Source organism: Bos indicus x Bos taurus, chromosome 6 (assembly GCF_003369695.1).
Source record: "Bos indicus x Bos taurus breed Angus x Brahman F1 hybrid chromosome 6, Bos_hybrid_MaternalHap_v2.0, whole genome shotgun sequence".
Taxonomy (NCBI): domain Eukaryota; kingdom Metazoa; phylum Chordata; class Mammalia; order Artiodactyla; family Bovidae; genus Bos; species Bos indicus x Bos taurus.
This window is the reverse complement of record NC_040081.1, coordinates 90,140,908-90,163,734: the sequence shown is the minus strand read 5'-3', so window position 1 is coordinate 90,163,734 and position 22,827 is coordinate 90,140,908. Positions and strand designations below refer to the sequence as shown.

The 22,827-nt window shown below is 34.1% G+C and overlaps 1 protein-coding gene across 4 annotated transcripts in view; it reads right to left on the bottom strand.

Moving 5' to 3' along the window:
* USO1 (USO1 vesicle transport factor) overlaps window positions 1-22,827 on the bottom strand; it is an 81,336-nt gene that overhangs the window by 36,874 nt on the left and 21,635 nt on the right. For 2 of the 4 annotated variants that reach the window (XM_027544761.1, XM_027544763.1), the window contains exons 4-8: window positions 16,195-16,271; window positions 14,054-14,065; window positions 3,909-4,009; window positions 3,404-3,506; window positions 3,007-3,062 (exon numbers count right to left, since the gene is read on the bottom strand). In XM_027544761.1, the coding sequence (XP_027400562.1) occupies window positions 3,007-3,062; window positions 3,404-3,506; window positions 3,909-4,009; window positions 14,054-14,065; window positions 16,195-16,271 (349 nt within the window). The remainder of the gene's footprint in view (window positions 1-3,006; window positions 3,063-3,403; window positions 3,507-3,908; window positions 4,010-14,053; window positions 14,066-16,194; window positions 16,272-22,827) is intronic. The other 2 variants (XM_027544765.1, XM_027544762.1) reach the window with 1 other exon arrangement.

Here is a 22,827-nt window from a genome sequence, read left to right as displayed (position 1 = left end):
GAGGACTAAAGGAAATAAAACAGCCCCCACAGAACCCAAGGTTTCAATGCATTTCAGTTTCTTCTACCTATTATGAGAGGTATTCCTCTATTCAGACATATCCACTAAAATGTTACTGAAAATAAAGTATACACTCATTGGTCATTGAAATAAGTGGGCACCAATTCCTGACTTTAAAAATTGGCAATTAAAGGGATTTATCGATTTATCCTTCCTTTCACATATGAATTGTAATTCAGGGTAATAAAATAAACTGTTCCATGAAGTAAACTTCCTCTTTGAGGAAGATTACCACTGAATAAATGTAAAAGAATGACAAGTTCTAGAAATCATCATTTTGAAACTCTGAACAAAATTACTGATTCCGGCAATGTTCATTCATGAATGATAGGCTATAATGGACAAAAGGATCTATGAAGGGATCTGAATGTCATCACCTGAATCAAATCCACTGATCATACAAATGAGACAGCCAGGTATTTCATTTCCTCATGTGTTGCAAACTGCTTCACCCAGGGAAAAGCAAAGAGGTGAACCAAAACCTACCTAATCAAGGCCTTTAGAAAAGTAAGACATCAACAGTCAAATGTAATGAGAGAACCTTGTCTGGATCCTGATTTGGAAACCAACTATGAAAGACATTTATGAGACAAGTGGGAAACTTGAGTACAGAATAGTTATCTTATTTAAACTGAGGGCTAAGACACACTTGTTATCTCATTAAATGCAATAATTGCATTGTAGTTATATAAGGATACACATTACATGTATACTGAAGTATGCAGTAGTGAAATTATACAGAAATAGTGAAATCAGATAGGTTGATTCCTTTTAAATATTCCAGTTAAAAATAAAGGAGAAGACATAAATTAAAAAAAATACAGGAGAATGGTGAGGGGAGGAGTAGATGAAACAAGTATAATAAAATCTTGAAAATTAAGGGGTTTAGGGGATGGGTTTGTCTGTGTTTTCTCTACTTTTGTGTGTGCTTACATTTCTCATAATAATAAACTAAAGAATGCAATTACAGACTATCACTTAGATGTGAGCTGGTACCTAGAGTTTTCTCAACCTTTCTCACTAATTTTTAAGCACTAACTTGAATAAATATGATATTTCAGTGCACCTATGAAAAATGACTAACTAATTCTCTAAATCCAGATCAAAATCAATTTTTCAAATATGGAACAAACTGAGACTAAAAATCTTTACCAATAGGCTCCCTGAGCGATTTAGTCATGTTGATAACTATCACTGTATGCAATGAGAAACATTAAAAAGAAAGAAAAGAAGGAAATCAAAGTTTTAAACAGAAGGATGAGGAAAGAAAACAATACAAAAGAGCGAGGGGAAGCAGTATACTATTCTAGGCAGTCACAGAGTGCCACTAGTGACCGCCAGCGTGCTGGTTAGTTTCTTCTGATCGCTATACGCTGTAATATGCTGTTTATTACATAATGCTCAATAATAAGTATGCAAAAATTCAAATGAATTTGTTAAACCAAAGGAAAGACGGCTGTAAAACTCCAAAATCTAATAAACATTATAGCAAAAATATAACTTAATCCCTAATTGTAAAATTAATGAAAACCAACATAAATAGAGAATCATTTTATCCGTCTCAAAAACAGGAAAAAAGGTTAGGAGTAGGAAAAAAGAAAAACACTAGATAGTTAAAAGAAGTGCTATATTTAAAAACCAAGATAATGCAGTTATATACACACACAAATTGTATCTGAAAATGAAAATAAATGATAATAATACTAATAACAATACAGGAAGAGAGAATTTCTTTATTAATTAGTTTGTATGTATGTACGTAATAATTCTTTATTAATTGGTATGTATCTTATTTGAACTAAGGGCCAAGAGAGGAGTAGAACAACAAATTCGGGTTTAAGACACATAGTAGTATTTTAGTCAAGAAAAGACACTCAAAATTCCTAATAGGTACACAATTCTTAAAACAATATTAAGGAATAAAAAAATGTCCTCAGAAATCAATACATTCTAGAGCAATTTTCCTCCAATTAAAAAATAAATTAAAAAAAAATTAAAAAGCCCTTATGAGTTTCATTACTATATTATTTCTTCACTTATAATACTGCATTCACATACATACTACAAAGTTTTAAATACAAAACTAAAAATACTGTCTATGTGGTTAAGAAGTCAAGAGCATTTCAGTTTTGTCTTTGCTTTGCCATGAACCAGTTGTGAGACCAAGAACAACCCAAATGGTGTTCACTAGCACTTAAGATGAGGAAGGAGCAAGGCCGGTGCCACAGATACAAAGAGGTATAAGACATCCCCAATGAAGGACAAGCCACTCGGTTTCTGTGCACCTTGGCCTCTCAGTGTAAGTGTGGAGACTAAATTAGTCTGATAAGATCTCCTAGCTCTAAAGTTTAGCTTGAAAGATTTTTCCAATTGCCATCTAAAGTATTGTGGTTTTGGTCAAGTTGTAGATAACAAAAAAAAAATGGTCAAGCAGCTAAACAGTACTGTATCAAAACAAAACAGTACTGGTCAATATAAAATACTCAAATGTATATGCAAATATTAAATCGGAGCAAATCATGTGAGTTAAATAGAGATTACAAGGAAAATCCTTTGAAATATATTCAATCAATTAAGGGTGGAGAGTTCAAATGCAGCACTTAACTGTTAAGTTTATGCAGTTCAATGTCTAGGGATGTTTCCTGTACTCTCTCTGGAGGCACAGTTTGGGATCAGAACAACCTTTCAGAAAAAGATGGAAGAAATCCTAAACTTGTAGAAGGCATAAATTTGAATAGCAAAATTATTTGTCTAACCAAAATACTGAATAGGCAGAAAACAAAGAAATAATGGGGCCTTGTATATAACTTTAAAAGGTCTAAACCATTAACCCAATTTTCCAAATCTAATTTCTTATAACTCTGAAAAAGGGTCATCAAAGATTTCATTTGCAAAGAGAGAATAAAAGCTGCATATTCTGAGGCTTTTAAAAAAAATGTAACTTACATCATTACGTATAACTTCCCTGGAATCTGCTAATAAGTCCATCAATCTTGAAACACCTAGAACATATAACCATGTGTAAAACACTGGCAGATCAAAAATACCAATAGTGATTCAAATTATAAACAATTTATTAACACATCATTTCAGTTATAAAAGTGATCCTTACTTTTATTTTCTTGTTATTTTGTTGTTTTATTTTTTGTTTTGTTTTTTATGATCCTGACTTAAAAAATTTTTTTTGCCTTGTCATGAAGCATGTGGGATCTTAGATCCCCAACCAGGGATAGAACCCACACCCCCTGCATTCAAAGTGCAGAGTCTTAACCACTAGACTGCCAGAGAAGTCCGTGATCCTCACTTTTATATCAAAATAATATAAGGAAGATGAGTCACTTACCCATGGGACTGACTAAAATAATTTGCTGAACCTGAGGCCCTAGTTGTTTTAAAAGAGAAGTAAGAAGCTTCACGCCAGGCCAGCGGACATGGAAATCAAACTCCTACAATACAAGAATTCAAAATATTTAACATTTGTAATTCATATTTTCAAGAAAAACTTTTTTTTTTCAATTAGTAGTATGGTACCAAAAACTATAAGCAAACAAAAAGAGTTTAGCAAACTTTAAAAAAGTAATTTAAGAAATAAAAAGAAAAATTATAAATGATCAAAATGATTAAACTGTTACTGACTAGATATAACTGTACTTTGTAAAAATGGAAACAAGCAGACAGTATGTGAAGAGATCGCACAGGTCTTAAAACAAACACGTGAATCTCTTGCAACGATACAACAAATTTCACTGTCTTAAAAAGGAACATATGTATTGCTTCCTCAGTAACACCCAAAAGGGCAACAAAAGAAGCTTATTAAGATGACAAAAACAACAAAGTTCTTTACTTACCTCCAATAAAGATAAGAGAAGAGTGACATTTTCTTGCTGCTTAATGAAAATTTCTGTAAACTGGCTTCCCAAATCCTCACTCTGCCTTGTGGAGTTTTCTTCTGTAATATTCAAAGATAAAGTACTTGAGCATGATGCTTTATTATTTTAAAGTGTCTGTTTTGCTGAAGAAGCTAAGCAGAAACGGTAATTTTCTTGAACAGTGTGGCTGGAAATGGTATCACGATTATGCTGGAAGGATATATCCTTAAAATTACTTTCAGTGTCATTTAAAGAAATTTTTATTCTTTAAGTGTTTATGATATTCAAAGAAAATATATTTAGATCTCCACATTTTCTCAAGGTCATTTTTAGGTTAAACGTCTAGTTAGAGTACAAGGGAACTTACTGGGGTGATGGAAATATTCTATCTCAAATGTGATACTGGATACTGGTTATGCTACTATATAATTTGCCCAAACACACAGGACTACACAACCCCTAAGAATAAATGTTAATGGATGTAAATCATACCCCAAAATCCCCTCCCCGCAAAAGATTACTTAACACATAGTCCTTGCTGACTCTTAGTCTCTTAGTGTTCCTGAGGTAAATAACTTAATTTTAAAGTTAAACCAATCATCTAAAGATTCTTCAGTATCTTTTTCAAAAAAATTAACATATACATCCTATAAAGTTATTTGGCGGTAAAACCAGAATTTGCATGTAATTTTTCATTCATTTTTTAAAAGATTTTATATTTGTCTTTAAGATTTAATTCCTTATCTGTTGTTTCAATGCACTTTGTCAAAAAAAAAATATAAAGGGTCACTAAAAACTGAAGCAACAATTGCCAAAGCAAATTAGCATTTAAAATCTGCCTACATTATAAATGCAATATAGAGATGGCAAATACACTACTCCCATCCCCTCACCTATTCCAGACACAGCTATTCCTTTTGCACATACTGCTCCAGGCAGTGACTATAAACAATGGAGTTGGCAGTCAAGATCAAACATATTTATTATCCCTCAAATTGTTCTTTTTTCAAATGTTAGATTTTAATATTAATATACTTTAGAAATAGAAAAAAACACAGCAGACCAAAAAAGCAAGACAATCCAACACTGATAGTGATAATCTCATTTAGTTATTTGATGAGAAAAGAAAGAGACCAAAGTAGAAAACAGAAGTTTTCATATTCTAAGTTATTAATATAACCTTATTTTCTAGCATATTGATTAATATGCTGGGTTCATCCTTCAGAAATCCTAAGAAATATTTCTTTTATCATCTTTTTTTATCAGTAGAAGAATTCACTGTTTCTGAACCTTAAAACTATATTACTTAAAATACACTTTACTTTTAAAAGGACTAGTCTGGCTATGCTAAGAAGATGCCAAGGGAAAGAGGGAAATAATAGGCCGTTCATTTAGGAGGCAATAATCAAGGTAAGCAGTGAAGGTGGCTTGGAGAGTGGTCATAATTCTTATGAAAATAGAAGGAACAGGATTTGTTGGCATATTCCTTAGAGGAGTTGTGAGAAGGGGAGAAAAATAAAAGGTAGAGTGATTCCAAGGTTTCAGCCTGAAGTGGAAGGACGGCACTGCCACTTACTGAAGACTGCAAACACTGGAAGAAGTAAGCTGAGAATATATAGAGAACCAGAGGTTTAGTTTTGAATGTGTTCAGTTTGAGGCACATAAAAACTTGAGTGGGGTTATCAATCAACTGGATAAAGGAAAGCATAACTGTCAGTGGATGGGTTTGGGTTGGACATATATATTAGAATGGTAAACATAAAAATGATCTTTATAGTCATAAGACTGGATGATAAAGGGCATCTACAAAAAACATAGCTAACATCAAAACTTAATGGTAAAAGACTGAATGATTTTCACTTAAGATGAGGAAAAATGCAAGAATATCCATTTCACCAATTCTAATCAACATCATACGGGAGTTCTTAGTGTCACAGGGCAGAAAAAGAATAAAAGGCCTATGGGCTGAAAAGAAAGAAGTGAACTGTATTTATGCTTGTTTATGTAGAAAATCCTATGGAATCTACAAAAAACCTATTAGAGAGTGAATTTAGCAAAGTTTCTGAATAAAACGCCAATATACAAAATTAATGGCATTTCTATATACTGATGATAAAAAATTAGAAATTCAAATTTTAAAAATAGCACCAATTAAGAGTGCCAGAAAGTATTAAAGACTTAGGGGTAACTCTGATAAAAGATGTATAAAATCTATATACTTTGAACACTCCAAAATGGTGATGAGAGAAATTAAGATTTAAATAATATACATACTGCGTTCCTGTATTATTGTTGTTGTTATTTAGTTGCTAAGTCATATCTGACTCTCTTGCAACCCTATGGACTGTAGCCCACCAGGCTCCTCTGTCCATGGGATTTCCTAGGCAAGAACACTGGAATGGGTTGCCATTTCCTGCTACAGGGGATCTTCCTAATCCAGCACCTCCTACATTTGCAGGTGGATTCTTTATCAATAAGCCACCAGGGAAGAGCTTTTGTATTACAAGGCTCAAAATTGTTAAAATATCAGTTTACTCTCATATCAATCTGCAGATTTAACGGAATCCCAATCAAAATATCAATTTTTTTTTAGGTAGAAATTGACAAACTGATTCTAAAATTGATATGGGAGTGTTAAGGACCAAAAAGAGCCAAAATAGTTTTGAGAAGGAACAAAGTTGGAGGACTTACACTGGTAAAGATTTACTATAAAGATAAGAGTAACCAACAGGGGCTTCCCAGGTGGCACAGGGGTAAAGAATTCACCTGCCAATACAGAAAACACAGAGATGCAAGTTAGAACCCTGGTCAAGAAGATCCCCTGGAGTAGGAAATGGCAGCCAACTCCAGTATTTTTGCCTGGAACATTCCATGGACAGACGAGCCTGGTGGGCTACAGTCCAGGGGGCTGCAAAGAGTTGGACACGACTGAGCATATTCACACGCACAGTAACCAATACCGCGTCATGCAGGCAACATGAAAGACATAGAGACCAACAGAACAGTAAGTGTAGAAACAGACCCATTGGTTCGCAGACCTAATCACAAGAGTTAAAACTCTAAAACTTTTAAAAGAAACTATAGGAGAACATTTTAGTGATTTTAGGTTTGGTAAAGATTTCATAAATAGGAAACAAAAGGCCCAAATTATATAAGAAAAATAATCAATAGACTGGAATTAATGAAAATTAAAAATTTTGCTCTTCAAAATACAATGTTAGGAAAATAAAAAGGCAAGTCAAAGACTGAGAGAAAGTATTTGTGAAACATATATCACAAGGACTTTTATCTAGAATATATACAGAACTCTTACAAACTGAAGTATAAGAAGACAATCGAGTATAAAAAAAAAAGAACAAAGGATCTGAATAAATATGTCACCAAAGAAAGTAAAAGGGCTTCCCTGATAGCTCAGTTGGTAAAGAATCCACCTGCAATGCAGGAGACCCTGGTTCAATCCCTGAAGAATTGGGAAGATCTTCTGGAGAAGGGATAGGCTACTCACTCCAGTATTCTTGGGCTTCCCTTGTGGCTCAGCTGGTAAAGAATCCGCCAACAATGTGGATCGAACCCAGGGTTCAATCCCTGGGTTGGGAAGATCCCCTGGAGAAGGGAAAGGCTACCCACTCCAGTATTCTGGCCTGGAAAATTCCATGAACTATATAGTCCATGGGGTCGCAAAGAGTTGGACACGACTGAGCGACTTTCACTTAACTTCACAGAAAGTATATGGGTGGCAAATAATCACATGAAAAACTGTCAATATAATTATTTATTGTGAAAATATAAAACTACCATGAGATACTATTTCACGTCCATCAGAACAGCTAAAATTTAAAAAGATAGAAAGTATTGGACAGGATGCGGAGGAAATAGAATTCTTATACACTGCCAGTGGGAATTTTAAATGGTATAACTATTTTGAAAAACAGTTTGGTTATTTCTTGTAAAGGTAAACATACACCTACTCTATCACTTAGCTAATCTATTCTTTGGTATTTACTCAACAGAAATGAAAATGTATGTCCACAAAAAGACTTGTACATAGAAGCTTCAAGGGTAACAGCTAAAAACTTGGACAAACAATCCAAATGCTCACCAACAAGGGAAGGGATTAACATTTTGTTATATATTCATACAACAGCAATAAAAAAAGGATTAAACTCTTGATATGCACTATGAATGAAACTCAGAATAATTATGCTGAGTGAAAGAAGCCAGACCAAAATAAACCAAAAACAGAGTATATATTGTATGATCTTATTTACATAAAAATTCCAGAAAAATGCAAATAATCTACAGTAATCACAGATCTATGATTAAATGGGGATAGAAGGAGGAGGAACTGATTACAAGCAAGCACAAAGAAACTTGGATATGTTCATTATTTTGGTGGTAGTGATGGTTTCATGGATTTATACATATGTCAAAATTCATCAAACTGTATATTTACACATTTATTATATTTTAATTATAATTCAATAAAGTTGTGTGTGGAAGGAAAAAATCTAATTGGGGACATCAAGTTAAGTATTTGAATATACATATACGGATATCAGTGGCGAGGTCTGGGTTGGACATAGATATTTGAGAGGCAGGCATACAGACTGTACTTGAAGTCACAAGCCTAGATGAGACCACTGAAGGAAAAAATAGAGAAGGAAAGAAACCCATGCCCTGGGACATTCCAATGTTAAAAAGACTGGCGAGAAAAGAAAGAAAACAACAAATGAGACAAAGAAAGAGTAGCCCAGTGAGACAGGAAGAAAATCAGGGAGACAGAAATGAATGAAGAAGTGTTTCAAGGAGAAAGGAGCAATTACCTGTCAAATACTATCTCTGAACTTAACATGTTGAGAAATAAAGTAGCACTGCTAACACAGGCAGAATTTGTTTATGAACAGAATGGCTAGGGTGTGTGGTATAGTCAGAGACTTTTTTGAAAGGGAGTCAAGTGAAAAGAAAGCTCACAAAGGTTTTAAGTCAGACTGATTATACCCATTTTCATCCATTTAGTCACATTACTTTGGGCAAAGAGCCCAACTGTACAAGCTTCAGATTCCTTACTTGTAAAATGGGAACAGTTTTCTTTTACACAGGGTTTTCCGTAAGGATTTGAGTAACTAAAACATCTAGCACAGTGTTTGGTGAATAATAAGTGCTCAATAACAGTAACGACGACATGATCATCATCATCCCTAACACAGGATTTCTCAACCTTGGCACTACTGACAATGACATTGTTGTGAGAGGCTCCCCAAGCATTGCAAGATGTTTAGCAGCACCCCTGGCCTTTACCCACAAGATGCCAATTGCAATTCATTACAGTTACTCAAGTTGGGATAACCAGACATGTCTCCAGACATTGACAAATGTCCTTCAGGTGGCAGGAGGGGCCGAACTGCCCTTAAGAACCACAGTTCTAAGATTTATAACACACTATACATCTACATGCATTGATATTATCTAGTTTTCTTTTTTTTGGTCGGTTCCTTGACCAGGGATCCAATCTGGGCCCTTGGCAATTAATGTGTGGAGTCCTAATCACTGGACCACCAGGGAATTCCCTCAAGTTTCAAAATTATACAGAACATAACAGTCTTCTTTTAATGATTCAAAAAATTTTTCAAATTCTTATAAGGTTACTATTAATGAGTATTACACCAAGATGCAAAAGATGTCTAAGAAAAAGTATGACTTATGATATTTCCAGAAACATGCTTATCTGTAAACAAATCCTGTCACTGATATTTTACCTTATATCTTTCTCATAAAAGTTGTATCCAATCTACTAAACTAAGTAGCTACTTGAGTTCATGATTGATCGGATGCCAAATAAAGTTGCTTCATTTTTGACATCAGTAAACAATTTTTTCCCCTTTTAGTTCAATTTTTTAGATTAATGGTGGTTTCAGAAGAATTGCCTAGGGAAGCGGTCATTATTTCCATTGCAGTATTTCCATTATTTCAGGGAAAACAGGTAGAGGACGACATGAAGGGATTAAAAAAACTACATCTGAAAGCTATCATTATGTTACTGCATAATTATTATGTCAAGGCTATTAAAGGGGCAAAGGCTTGATGTAACAAAGGCCTAATAAAATCATAAGGAAGTCTAATACTCAAACATAACTAGCATGGACTCAAGGGACAATATCTATCACTGATCTGCTTAAAAGATTTCCTGCTGTTCCTTTGGGAGCAGATAAAATCCTGTGCCCTGATTATTCACACATCTCTGAAAGTAAAATTCTGCATGGTACATTGTGGTTTTCAATACTCAAAGCTGAATTTACCTATGGAGTTGGAAAAAAACAGACTAGGTAAGTAGCAGGAACTGCACTCCCTTTCCATTTTATTTGCAAGGTGATGTGATGATGGGAAGGGAGATAACAAAGAAACTGGGAAAGATACGAGAATTTGGAAGCTAATAAAACCTTTTGAAAATCTCCCTCTTTAGAATCAGCCATGAAAAATAGCCCTGATTCCCATGGTATGGTAAATGCCCTTTATCCCATAAAATTTCACAAGGTTTGCTGGGCTAATGAGCCTATCTTGTTTTTAGCTACCCTGGAACCCTAACAAACCATGGCTATGTGGGGGATGGTACCAAGAACAAATACTTAGCCAAAATCTATAGATAAAAAAGCAAAGAAAATCTGTGCAAAAAGTGGCCCACACATGTCAAGAGAAAAACTCTCCACATACATGAGAAATGTTGAATAGGCAAGTAGCTTAACTGTCTCCGCCTTAGAACTGTTTCCTTCTAAGAGAGTATTAATACAATCGCAGCAATGCAATGACCTAATTGTGATGCTTTGTAGGGTTATTTTACATTTGCATATTTGCATATTTTCATATTTATTACATGAGAGCACACTTGGGTATACAAGTAACAAAATAATGCTTTTGAAATATAATTTATTTTAAAATGGTTTTTATGAGTGTTGTGAATATAGTAGAGAATATACTACAGGGACAAGACAGTAATGTACATGAATGAAGCAGGCCAGCTGTAAGACCACAAGGAGGATGGAGACTATGTGCTCTTCTAAGGAAGGCAGCAGTTCCTCAGCCCCAACTGACTGCTGCCATGGGACAGTGCAGGCCCAGGTGTCATCAGTCTTCAGATTTTTTTAGCAATTCAAAATCTAAAAAGTGATATTAATGTACCCCATTTTTAATGTTAGCAACTTATTTATTATTGAAAATACTAAGTAGTCAAACAACCTTTCACGTAAGACAGACAATGCCCTTGGGCCCAAAGACTGTGACCTCTAGAGAAGGGTTCAAAATAAAAGTCAATGGAATCTGGAGGACGTCCCTGGCGCTCCAGTACTTAGGAGTCCATGCTTCCACTGCAGGGTGCATGGGTTTGATATCTGGCCAGGGAACCAAGATCCCACATGCCACACAGTACAGCCCCCCCCCCCCCCCCCAAAAAAAAGATTGACATCTGGGAGAATATTCAAACTTATAAGTTAATCTTAAAAGGAAGGGAGGAAAACCATATACAGATTTGATGGATTCTTCCTATGAAATATTTTTATGTGGACAAATGCAAATAACCAAGCTGTGGTTTAAGTCTTGGTTAGTATTTCTCAAAATCCAGGATTGTGTGGCATGTGTTAACAGGTATCTCATGAAAGCAAGCACAGGTACACAAATATATCTGGATTAAACAAAACTGAATAGGCTCCTTTTTGCAGAATTCTCAATATTTACTACATTAATGTAAATTTTGTGACATTTCAGAGGGAGATACAGTATGTTATGTTTAACTACAGATACCTTTTAATACAGAGAACTCTAGAACTTTTGTGCTTTACTATAAGGAACACAAGTTTAACAGAAGAAAAAGTTTAATTTAGTGCAGGCATTGAGCACAAACTAATAACTTAGCAAGAAGTAGATTTAATACTACACATGCAATTCATTCTGTAGCTATACTCTATAAAATACTATAGCTTAGCAGTATATAATTAAGATCTATGTTTTGAATTGAACTAGTAAAGATGAACCTGTTCCAACGATCTATGGTTCCTTCTGATTTAATATTAACTAAAAAAGTGTTAGTGAGATGTACTCCACTTCCTTCAAGTTACAGTCATAAGACAGCACTTCTAAATTTTAATGAAGAGTCCCACAAAAATTTGCTAAGTGATTAAAGTAACATACAAAGCTATTTTGATGTGGAAGTTAGTCAAGCTAAAATTACAACACTAATTATATCTAAAGATTGTAAAACAAAACTAGACTCATGAAATACTATGTTTTTGTAAGTAGGCAAAAGTATGAAACATGTAAATAATCCCTTTTCATCCAATATAATTATTTGAAAAATCCTAGAGTTAAGTCTATTTTTTAACATCCTATAGCTTATGTACTATTTGGTATACTTATTATAACTTGTAAAAGTAAATATCCCTTTGTTGTTTAGTTACTAAGTCATGTCTGACTCTGTTGCGACCCTATGGACTGTAGCCCGCCTGGCTCCTCTGTCCATGGGATTCCCCAGGCAAGAATACTAGAGTGGGTTGCCATTTCCTTCTAAAAGGGATGTTCCCCACCCAGGGATTGAACTCCAGTCTCATGCATTGGCAAGCAGATTCTTTGCCACCAGGGAATCCCAAATGAAAAATTAAGAACAAAATGACATTTTGAAATTATAGTGAAAATAAACCTAAGACAGGCATATCAAATTAAAGATTGCTTTTTAAAAAGTCCATGTAAACCTCTGGAAATATTTCACACCTATTTATGTGGCTTTTAACTAAATATGTATATATACATTTACTCTTCAAATGTATTTACAGTTGTGTTTTTTCCAGTTATATAAACAATATTAAAAAACATTCTGGACCTTCTCGTTGAAACTCCACATTAAGTTCATAATCCGTATTATGGAGGACAAAAGAGATATTCTGATAAAAGTAGTTATAACTCAGAGGGAGGGAATAACAAGTAATCTTTTACACTGTGGTCAATTAGTTAAACAAGCAGACCTGTACTTTTAAACATCTGTCTGCTTTTCTGATTATTAAATCAGAAAACTACGGAATACAAAAAAAGGTATAAAAAATTTTGTTACCCTACTTAGTAGACAATCTTATGTAAGTTATATATCTCTGGGGTTTCTCTTTAATAAAGAGAAAAATATTACCTACCTCACAGTTTGCTAACAGGATCAAATAAGATAATGGACATAAAAGCACTGTAAAATTTAAACTCTATAAATATGACGAAACAATAATAGTACTACTCAACAAGGACACAGCATTTTCGCAAGACTCAAGGCATATTAATTAATTAGGTGGTCAATATTATCTATTTTGAAACAAGGGGTTCAAATTTCACAAAAGGTAATGTTATATAGCTTAAAAGTTAGTTTCTTTGTTAGCTTTTTGTTAGGTATAGGAAATTTTGTCATGTACCATTTTAAACCTACTTTAGATGAGGATTTTTCTTCTTCATTTTAAAAAGTTAAGGATCTCAGGAAAAATAGTAAAACAAAAAAAAGTGGTTACTTTAAATTAACTATGAGGAAAAGAAGAATCAATGTTAAAAAGTAAATGGAAATTGAATCGGACCACTAGAAAAAAGGCAATATTGGTGAGTTTTATAAATTAATATTAAAAAATGTCAGTAACCAGGCCTTGTGCACGCATAATTTTAAAGGGACAATATCAACATATAAGTATTCTCTGAACTGGAATACCTTCCAGTTCTTCTTGAATATAGGTAAAATTTATATGTATACACGTATATATATATATGTATACATATTCAAATATTATTTTTAAATAAACTGGCTCAAAAATTCCCCCCTGGAAACACATAAGAAGTAATTCAAATAAATTGTCCTACCAGAGAAAAAACTTTAATTTCATTAAAATATGTACTAGAATATTTTCTGTGTCCTGGACAATAAATAATTTTGTAGTCATAGAAATGATAAAATAAGATTATAAAATATTGCTTTTTAATGAAGGAATTCTTATATATTAAAATAAATCTCAAGATTTTTTTTTTTACCAGCCAGAAGAAACTCACTTGACAGTGTCCTTTTATATTATCAGAAATTATGCCTAAAAGCATCATGCATATTAAATGCAATCTTTTACCTTCAACATCATCTGAAAAGGTAGACAAAATAAATAAAAGTGGGTGATAAAGAAAACTTTTTATGTAGTAGTATTCACAATAAAATAAATAAGAGCTTAAAAACATCAAATAAGCAATATAATTTCTTAAAGGAAGAGCTTCATACTCATTTTACTCACATATTTTAGATATTCTAATAGATGTAGCATGTGCTATATATGCAGAGTTATGAGACATATTTACCAATAAATTGAGGGGTTATTAAAATAACTCCAATGAAGTTGAATTCATTTTAAAATGAAGTTCATTATGTCAGCTAAGAAATATCTTTTAATGAAGCAGTAAAGAGAAAGTATCAATAATAAAATTGAAGACCCTATTTCTCAGTATCTAGATTTCTAAAAATTGACTCAGGCTATTAGCCTAAGTTCATATTTTAATCTTTCCTAGAAAAAATGACTCCACTATTGTAGTTTCTACAATTGTTTACCCTGTTTCATCCAAAGAATCACTTTTTGGATGGTAAATTAAAAATAAGGAGCCCAAATACATTAACAGAAGCAAAAAAATGGACTTAAACATTACTAGATTATGAATTTTGGAGAAGGCAATGGCACCGCACTCCAGTACTCTTGCCTGGAAAATCCCATGGACGGAGGAGCCTGGAAGACTGTAGTCCATGGGGTCGCTGAGGGTCAGACACGACTGAGCGACTTCACTTTCACTTTTCACTTTCATGCATTGGAGAAGGAAATGGCAACCCACTCCAGTGTTCTTGCCTGGAGAATCCCAGGGGCGGGGGAGCCTGGTGGGCTTCTGTCTATGGGGTCACACAGAGTCTGAAGTGACTTAGCAGCAGCAGTAGCAGCAGATTATGAATTTATAACAAAGGAATATCACCTAATTGATGCTAAACAGTTTTTTAAAAACACAAAAATTACTTAAAAAAAAAGAGCTAAATTTTCAATCTGAAACAACTAAGAAAAAATTTAATGTTTTCTAATAAGTGTAACTGCATCTAATTTTCTGAGAAATGACTAGTGGAAATAAGTATCTTTTTCTTCAAAATGGTGGTACTGTATTTAAGTATTATTATGTAACTGACAGCCTCTTTTTCAATGAGAACCAAATTATGTTTACTAAAGATTTTTTTACTCCTGAGAAATTAATAAAGTCATGAGGTAGACATTACAGAGAAATAAAAATTTAAGAGAAAGGATATTCAACTCTAAAAAATTGTGATTATGCAACACAACCCAGTTTCAAATGTTATTACTGGTATTTTGTGAAATTAATATCTATACATATTTCTGTTACACTTTTACTTTAATAAAATAAGTGTACACAATATTATCTATACATTTCTTTATGTTACCTACTCAGATTTTGGAGGACCCTATAATTTCAGTATAAATTAGCCTTATAATATGCATGAATATCACCCTTTAGATTGTCTAGAAAAATGAAAAACCCGCTATGTCCTATTGCAACAGTCAATGTGAAATAAGGAAAGCACTCTTCAATAGCATTGGAAAATGTTACTCAGTGTCTGTTTTTACAATACATGGAATAAAATGTACGGACTTCCAGTCAAGTATTTCACATGCTGGGATTTGCCTGGTGGCCAAGAGGTTAGGATTCCAGGTTTTCATTGCCATGGCCTGGGTTCAATCCCCGGCTGGGGAACTGAGATCCTGGAAACTGCATGGTGCGGCCAAAAAGTAAACACACAAAAACAAAAAACCTTCCAAATATAAAAAAGTTAACATAAGATCTATGTTAGAAATTCAAGTATATATCAGGAACAATTCCTCTAACTTCATACTGCTCACCATGTAACATATAAATAAAAGTTTGATTTTTAATCAATAGCCAAAAATGATTATTTAACTGAGAGACTACTAATATTCATTCTGCTTAACTAAAATCAATAAAGAGAGAAAAATATATTTTAAAAAGAAGAATCTAATTCCACCTCCAAATCACATACGAAGCAGTCATCTTAAAGATATTTTCTAATGTTTTCCCTTTATTGATTAGAACAAAAAAGAAGAAAAAAAATCTTAAAAATAAATTTATAAAATAAAATCAACCCTAAAACAGCAAAAATGGCACAATCCAGTTAATTTTATGTACAGAAAACACAATGAAAGAAACTTACCTACTTCTTCCTCTTCATCATTAGATATTATATTATACAATGTGTCCAAAGCATAACCTATTATTTCAGAATCCGAACTGGAAGAAAGAAATTATTACACTTATACACTGCCAGTTAGAGTATAAGCTGTTATGACTATTTTATAGACTTTTCTTTAACAAGATTGTATAAAACACTAATCTCACTTCTGAAGACCTACCCTAAGAAAATATCAGAGTGCAAACTGTGAAGACGTATAAAGGTCTATTTTTGTAATAATACTGAAAAATTAGAAGCAACTTAAATGTCCAATAATATTTTTTAAAAGTGTGGTAAATCCATATATAGCAGCAATTAAAAAATGTATTTTTAAAGAATGTTTAATGACATGGTAATTAAAACACCCCTGATTTAATGCCAGTAGGAAAAAAACAGAATACAAAAATCAATGTGAAGAATGATCCCATCTATGAAAAACCATATATATATTTTCATGTGTGTATGTATATATTTTAAGGAAACCTTATAAATCAATTTGGAAAAGAAATCCAACTTTAAAACAAGCAAAATCAGCACAAGCCAGGTAATTTTTTAAGTCTGTGTGTATGTTTACGTATATGTTTTATAACATAAATATGTTATAAAGTGTTATCTCTAGTTGGATCTCTCGAATTTGTTTCCTTGATCTGTATTTTATTTTCTTAAAAAAAAAAAAAATTTACAGTAAACATTTACGACATTTATAACATCAGGAAGTATAAAAGTTTTTCCTTTTACTCATTTGTTTCAGGAAGTATAAGTTTTTTTATCTTTTTCTCTTTTGTTCAGGAAGTATAATTTTTTTTTTGTCTTGTAGCATGTGGGATCTTAGTTCCCTGACCAGGGATTGAAACTATACTCTCTGCATTAGAAGTGCAGAGTCTTTTAACCACCGGACTGCCAAGGAAGTCCAAGGAAGTATATTTTTGTTGTTGATAAACAGATATAATTTGAAAGCACAATGGAAGATGATGGCATTCAGAGTGAAAAGCAAGAATGAGACACAGGTCAGAAAGATTCAATAAATATAAAGAAGTGATGAGGAGTGAAAGCAAAAATGAGGGACAGAGGGTCACAACCAGAGGATGTAAATATCATATAAAATAGATTTTTAAAATTATTATTATCTGTTTTTGAGAAACTTAAGAGGGACATCTCTTAAGAGACCTTTGAGAAAGCAGGAATAGAAGGAAACTTCCTCAAAATGAAAATCTGACAATTAACATCATATGTAATGGTGCAAGACTAAACGCTTCACCCCTAAAGATCAGTAACAAGATAATGATGTCTCCCCTAGCCACTTCAACCCAACACTGAACTACAGGTTCTAGCTAGAGCATTTGGCAAGAAAAGGAAATAAAAAACATACAGATTAGAAAGGAAGAACTAAAACTATCCCATTCACTGATGACATGACCTTGTACATAGAAAATTCTAAGGAAATCACTAAAAACCTATTAGAACTAGTAAATATATTCAGCAAGGTTGAAGGACACATGCTTAACATAAAAAAAAAAAATCAACTGTACTTCTCTATACTAGCAATGAACAATCAGACAATAAAAAATTTTAAATTCCATTTAAATAACATAGAAAAGTTTTAAATACTTTGAAATAAAATTTTACTATAGTCCAAGACTTATACACTGAAAACTTTAAAACATTGTTGAAAGAAATTATCTAGAACTCAAATAAATGAAAAGATATTCTGTGTTCATGAATAGGAAGATGTAATGTTGTAAACATGGTAATATACCCCGACTTGACTTGCAGAATCACACAATCCCTATAAAAATCCCAGCTACCAGCTGATCGTAAACCTGTATGGGAATGCTGGGAATGCAACGTATCCAGAATAGCCAAAATCATCTTCAAAAAGAAGAATGAAGTTGAAGGACTCACACTTTCTGATTTCAAAACTTCCTATAAAATTATAGTAATCAAGACAATACTGGCATAAGGACAGACACAGAATAATAAAATAGATAAAGTCAAACATTTATTTCAGTTTATTTTTGGCAAGGGTGCAAAGACCATTCAATGAGGAAAGAACAGTATCTTCAACAAATGGTGTGATGGACAATTAACAGCCACTTGCAAAAAGCTGGACTCCAATTTCACACCTTATATAAAAATTAACTCAAAATGGGATACAAGATTTAAATATAAGAGTTAAAACTATAAAACTCTTAGATGAAAGCACAGGTACAAATATTCAAAACCCTGGATTAGGCAATGGTTTCCTAAGATATGATACTAAAAGCATAAGCAAGAAAAGATAAAACAGATAAACTGGATTTTGTCAAAAGTAAAAACATTTGTCCTTCAAATGACACTATTAAGAAAGTGAAAAGAAAACCCAAAATATGGGAAAAAACATTTGCAAATCATATGTCTATTAAGGGATTTGTATTCAGAATAATATACAACTGAACAATAAAAAGAGAACTTAAAAAAAAAGACAAACAAATTAAAATTAGGCAAAAGGCTCAGTCATTTCTCTAATAAAGACACATGAATGGTAAATAAGCACATGGAAAGACACTCAACAATAATTAGGAATATGCAAAGCGTAAGTCATTAGGTATGTGCAAAGGAAAACTACAAGATACTCTCACTAGGATGGCCATTTTTAAAAAAGGGCAATAAAAACATGTTGGTGAAGAGAAACTGGACCTTTACACCTGCAGATTAAGATGTAAAACGGCACAGCCCCCCATGTTAAGAGTTTGGCAGTTTCTCAAAAAGTTAAACTACATGACCCAACAATTGCATTCTTTTATATAAAGTATATGTTCACACAAAAACCAGTACACAAATGTTCCTAACAGCATTATTCCTAACAGTCAAAAAATGGAAATACCCCCAAATGTCTGACAACAGGTGAATGGATAAACAAATAGGCTATATCTGTGTGTGTGTGTTTGTTAGTCACTCAGTTGTGTCCTATTCTTTTTGTCAGCTCCATGTCCAAGCAATTTCCCAGGCAAGAATACTAGGGTGGGTGGCTATTTCCTTCTCTAGGGGATCTTTCCTGGAATATTATTCAGCCATCAAAAGGTATGAAATATACTAATGCATGTTACAACATGGATGGACTTTGAAATATTATGCTAAGTGAAGGAAGCCAGACACAAAAGTCCCACATTTTATGATTCCATTTATATGAAATGTTCAAAACAGTCAAATTTATACAGAGAAAAAGTAGATTAGTTGTTGCTAGGCAACAACTAATTGGAACGTTGGAACGGGGGTGGTAGGCACTAGGCAATAACACCTAATGGATACTGGACTGTTTTTGAAGTGATGAAAATGTTTTGGAATTAGATAGTGGTGATAGTTATACAACTTTGTGAATATACTAAAACCACTGAAATGTACACTTAAAAAAAACAACTATTGAGGTGACATGGTTTGGAAACACTAGTTTCCATCAGACAACTTTCAGGCCCTGAATGTGAGACTTGGGAGAATAAGCAGTTGCTCCTCAAGTTTTAAGAGGAATGGACCCATGGACAGATGGAGTTTCAAGACATGCCAAGAAAGGGAACACAGCTCTGTGTGATGCAGCCAAGGATGAAGGGGATAAGGATGAAGAGGATTCAGCTGAAGGATTCTTAGAGTATTAGGTGGCCCAAGAGCATAAGCATAAAAGAGTAATGAAGATGAGAAGTGGAAAGAGATGGCTGCAGAATATATACCTTTGCAATCAATGAAGTTAAGAAAGCACTTGTAGCATGTTTTGAGAACAGAAGATAACAGATAAATAGAGAAGACAAAGGAAATGGAATTTGACACAAGAAAAGGAGTAAAACACAAGAAGGTTCACAGAAGTTTGGCTTTGTTGTCTAAGAGGCATAATAAAACATCCATCAGCCTCTAACACGATCAATTATTAGTTCACATATTCACAAGGCTACATGGTACACCTTATTTCTACATGGTACACCTTATGAATGCCTGGCACAGAGTAAATGTTCAATAAATGTTTTTAAAAATATATTTCTTAACCTTTGTATCAAGACTACTATTTTCTGCTGCTGCTGCTGCTAAGTTGCTTCAGTCATATCCGACTCTGTGTGACCCTGTAGACAGCAGCCCACCAGGTTCCACCATCCCTGGGATTCTCCAGGCAAGAACACTGGAGTGGGTTGCCATTTCCTTCTCCAATGCATGAGGGCCACTTTATATAAGGGGAAGCATTCTGTTTTCTGTATCAAGATAGTTGTTTCATAACCAGTTTTGTAAGACTCAATGAGAAATGCATGCATAAAGATACATGAAAAAAATTACATGTATGTTTAATAATCACACTAATTTTTTTGATCTAACATTTGTTTTCTCGTAACTTAAGAGTATTGTTTAAAGCAGATAGCAAAATTGGGTTACTTTATTACTTTTCTATTGACGCTGTAGCAAATTACTACGAATTCAGTAGTTTATATAACACAAATATATTATCTTACTGTTCTGGAAGTCAGAGAGCTGAAATGGGTCTCAGTGGACTAAAGTCAGCTCTCATCTGGGGTGCCTTCTTTTCTGATGCCTTTCAGGGAGAATCCATTTCCTTGCCTTTTCCAGGTCTAGAGGTCCCCTTTCACTTCTAAAACCAGCAAAGACAGATGGAGGTCTTTTCATTTTACCTCATTCTGACCTCCTCTTTTGGATTCCTCTTCAACTTTTGAGAAGCCTTAGGATTACCTTGGGCCCACCTGGATAATCCAACATAATTTCTCTATCTAAAAATCCATAACTTAATCATATCTCCAAAGTCTCTTCTGCCATCTAAGGTAACATTTATAGGTCGTGCTGAGAGAATATAAACATCTTTGGGGGACCATTATTCTTCCTACTGCAGTTGCCCACCTGGTGTTAAAATAACAGATAGTCCTGCAGCTGCCCACTCCAGTGTTAATAACAGACAGTTCTGGAATAACATCCAATGGATTCAATCAAACACATTAGAATTAACTGGCTTTGGGGGGCTTTCCTGGTGGTCCAATGGTTAAGACTCTGCGATCCCAATGCAGGTGGCCCAGGTCCGATCCCTGGTCAGAGAAGTAGATTCTAAATGCAACTAAGAGTCCACATGCTGCAACAAAGAGCAAAGACCCCATGGGCTGTTAAGACACAGCACAGCCAAATGAATAAATAACAAAAACAAGAATTAGTTGGCTTTCAAAGGTGGCCAACGTGAGTTACACTGAGGAGGATAGCAAAGATTCTATTCGGCATGAACAAGCAGCTGGGCATTGCTGAAATACCATTTTAAAAGAGGTTATGAGTTTTGATAGACAGGCAGCATCTAAGTCTTTAAAAAGCTTACATGCAGGACTTCTTTGGTGGTTCAGTGGTTAAGAACTTGCAATCTAATGCAGGGGACATGGGTTCAATCCCTGGTGGGGGAAATAAGCTCCCCCACATGCTTAGAACCACATGCTGGAACTACTGAGCCCACAAGCTCTGGAGCCTGTGTGCTGCAACTAGGACCTGATGCAGCCAAATAAAGAAAGAAATATATATATATTTTAAAATGCTTATATGCTTTGCTTTGTTTGAGGAACTTGCACTTCACACTGCACTGAGTTGGTTAAATGCATTAAACAGGTGAGTAATAGAAGATTCACATTTCAGACAGATATTCTTGAAATGAATGGAAAGACAAAGAGGTCAGAGGCAAAAAATAGAGTCTGGAGGTGGTGGGTGATTTTAAATTATGTAAAACAACAACAACAACAAAAAACCTCTCTGTTACAGCTCACTTCAAAAGGTGGACCCTAAGTCTCCTCTTCTTTAATACAGGCTGAACTTATTAACTTGCTTCTAGTAAAGTACAATGTAATGGGATTGACAATAGGTGACTTCTGAGACAAAGTCCTAAAAGGCATTGTGGTTTTCTCTCTATTCTCCCTCTAAGATCACTTGCTCTGGGAGAAGCCAGTTTCTCATATCATGAGGATGCTAAAGCAGTCCTTCAGAGAGAGCAACAAGATGAGATATTGAGGCCTCTTGCCTCAGGTAAGTGAGCCATCTTGGAATCAGATACTCCAGCCCCAGTCAAGCCTTCAGATGACTCCAGTCCTGGCTGACATCTTGTGCACAATCTCGTAAGAGAGCTTGAGCCAGAACCACCTAGCTAAGCCACTTCTGAATTCCTGATCCACAGGAACTGTGACATAATAAATATTTGTTATTTTGAGCCAGGAAGCTGTGAGGTAATTTATTACACACTAATAGATAACTAATACAGTGGCTGTGAAAATGACTTAAGTGATTAATACTGAGAGCCAAAACTAGGACAATTGAAATCAAGAGAATTCATGGATTCCAGCTTTTTTTTTTTTTTGTCTGGATGGGCATAATGGGTTAAGCAGAGGGATGAATTCAGCACAAAACCTCCCGTTTCTTATTTTAATGGAAAGGTGCTAACTGGGATGAACTTGGGTCAAAGGCAGCTGAAGTGGATCAGGCGGGTGAGGGGATGCGGTGGAGTATTAGCAGGACAACCAGAGACATATTAACTTTTGAACATTTTGAATTTAAGACACCTGTGAAGAGATCTTGATATGGTGGAAATGTAAACTGAGCAGCTAAAGATTGAAAGATATATTTAAC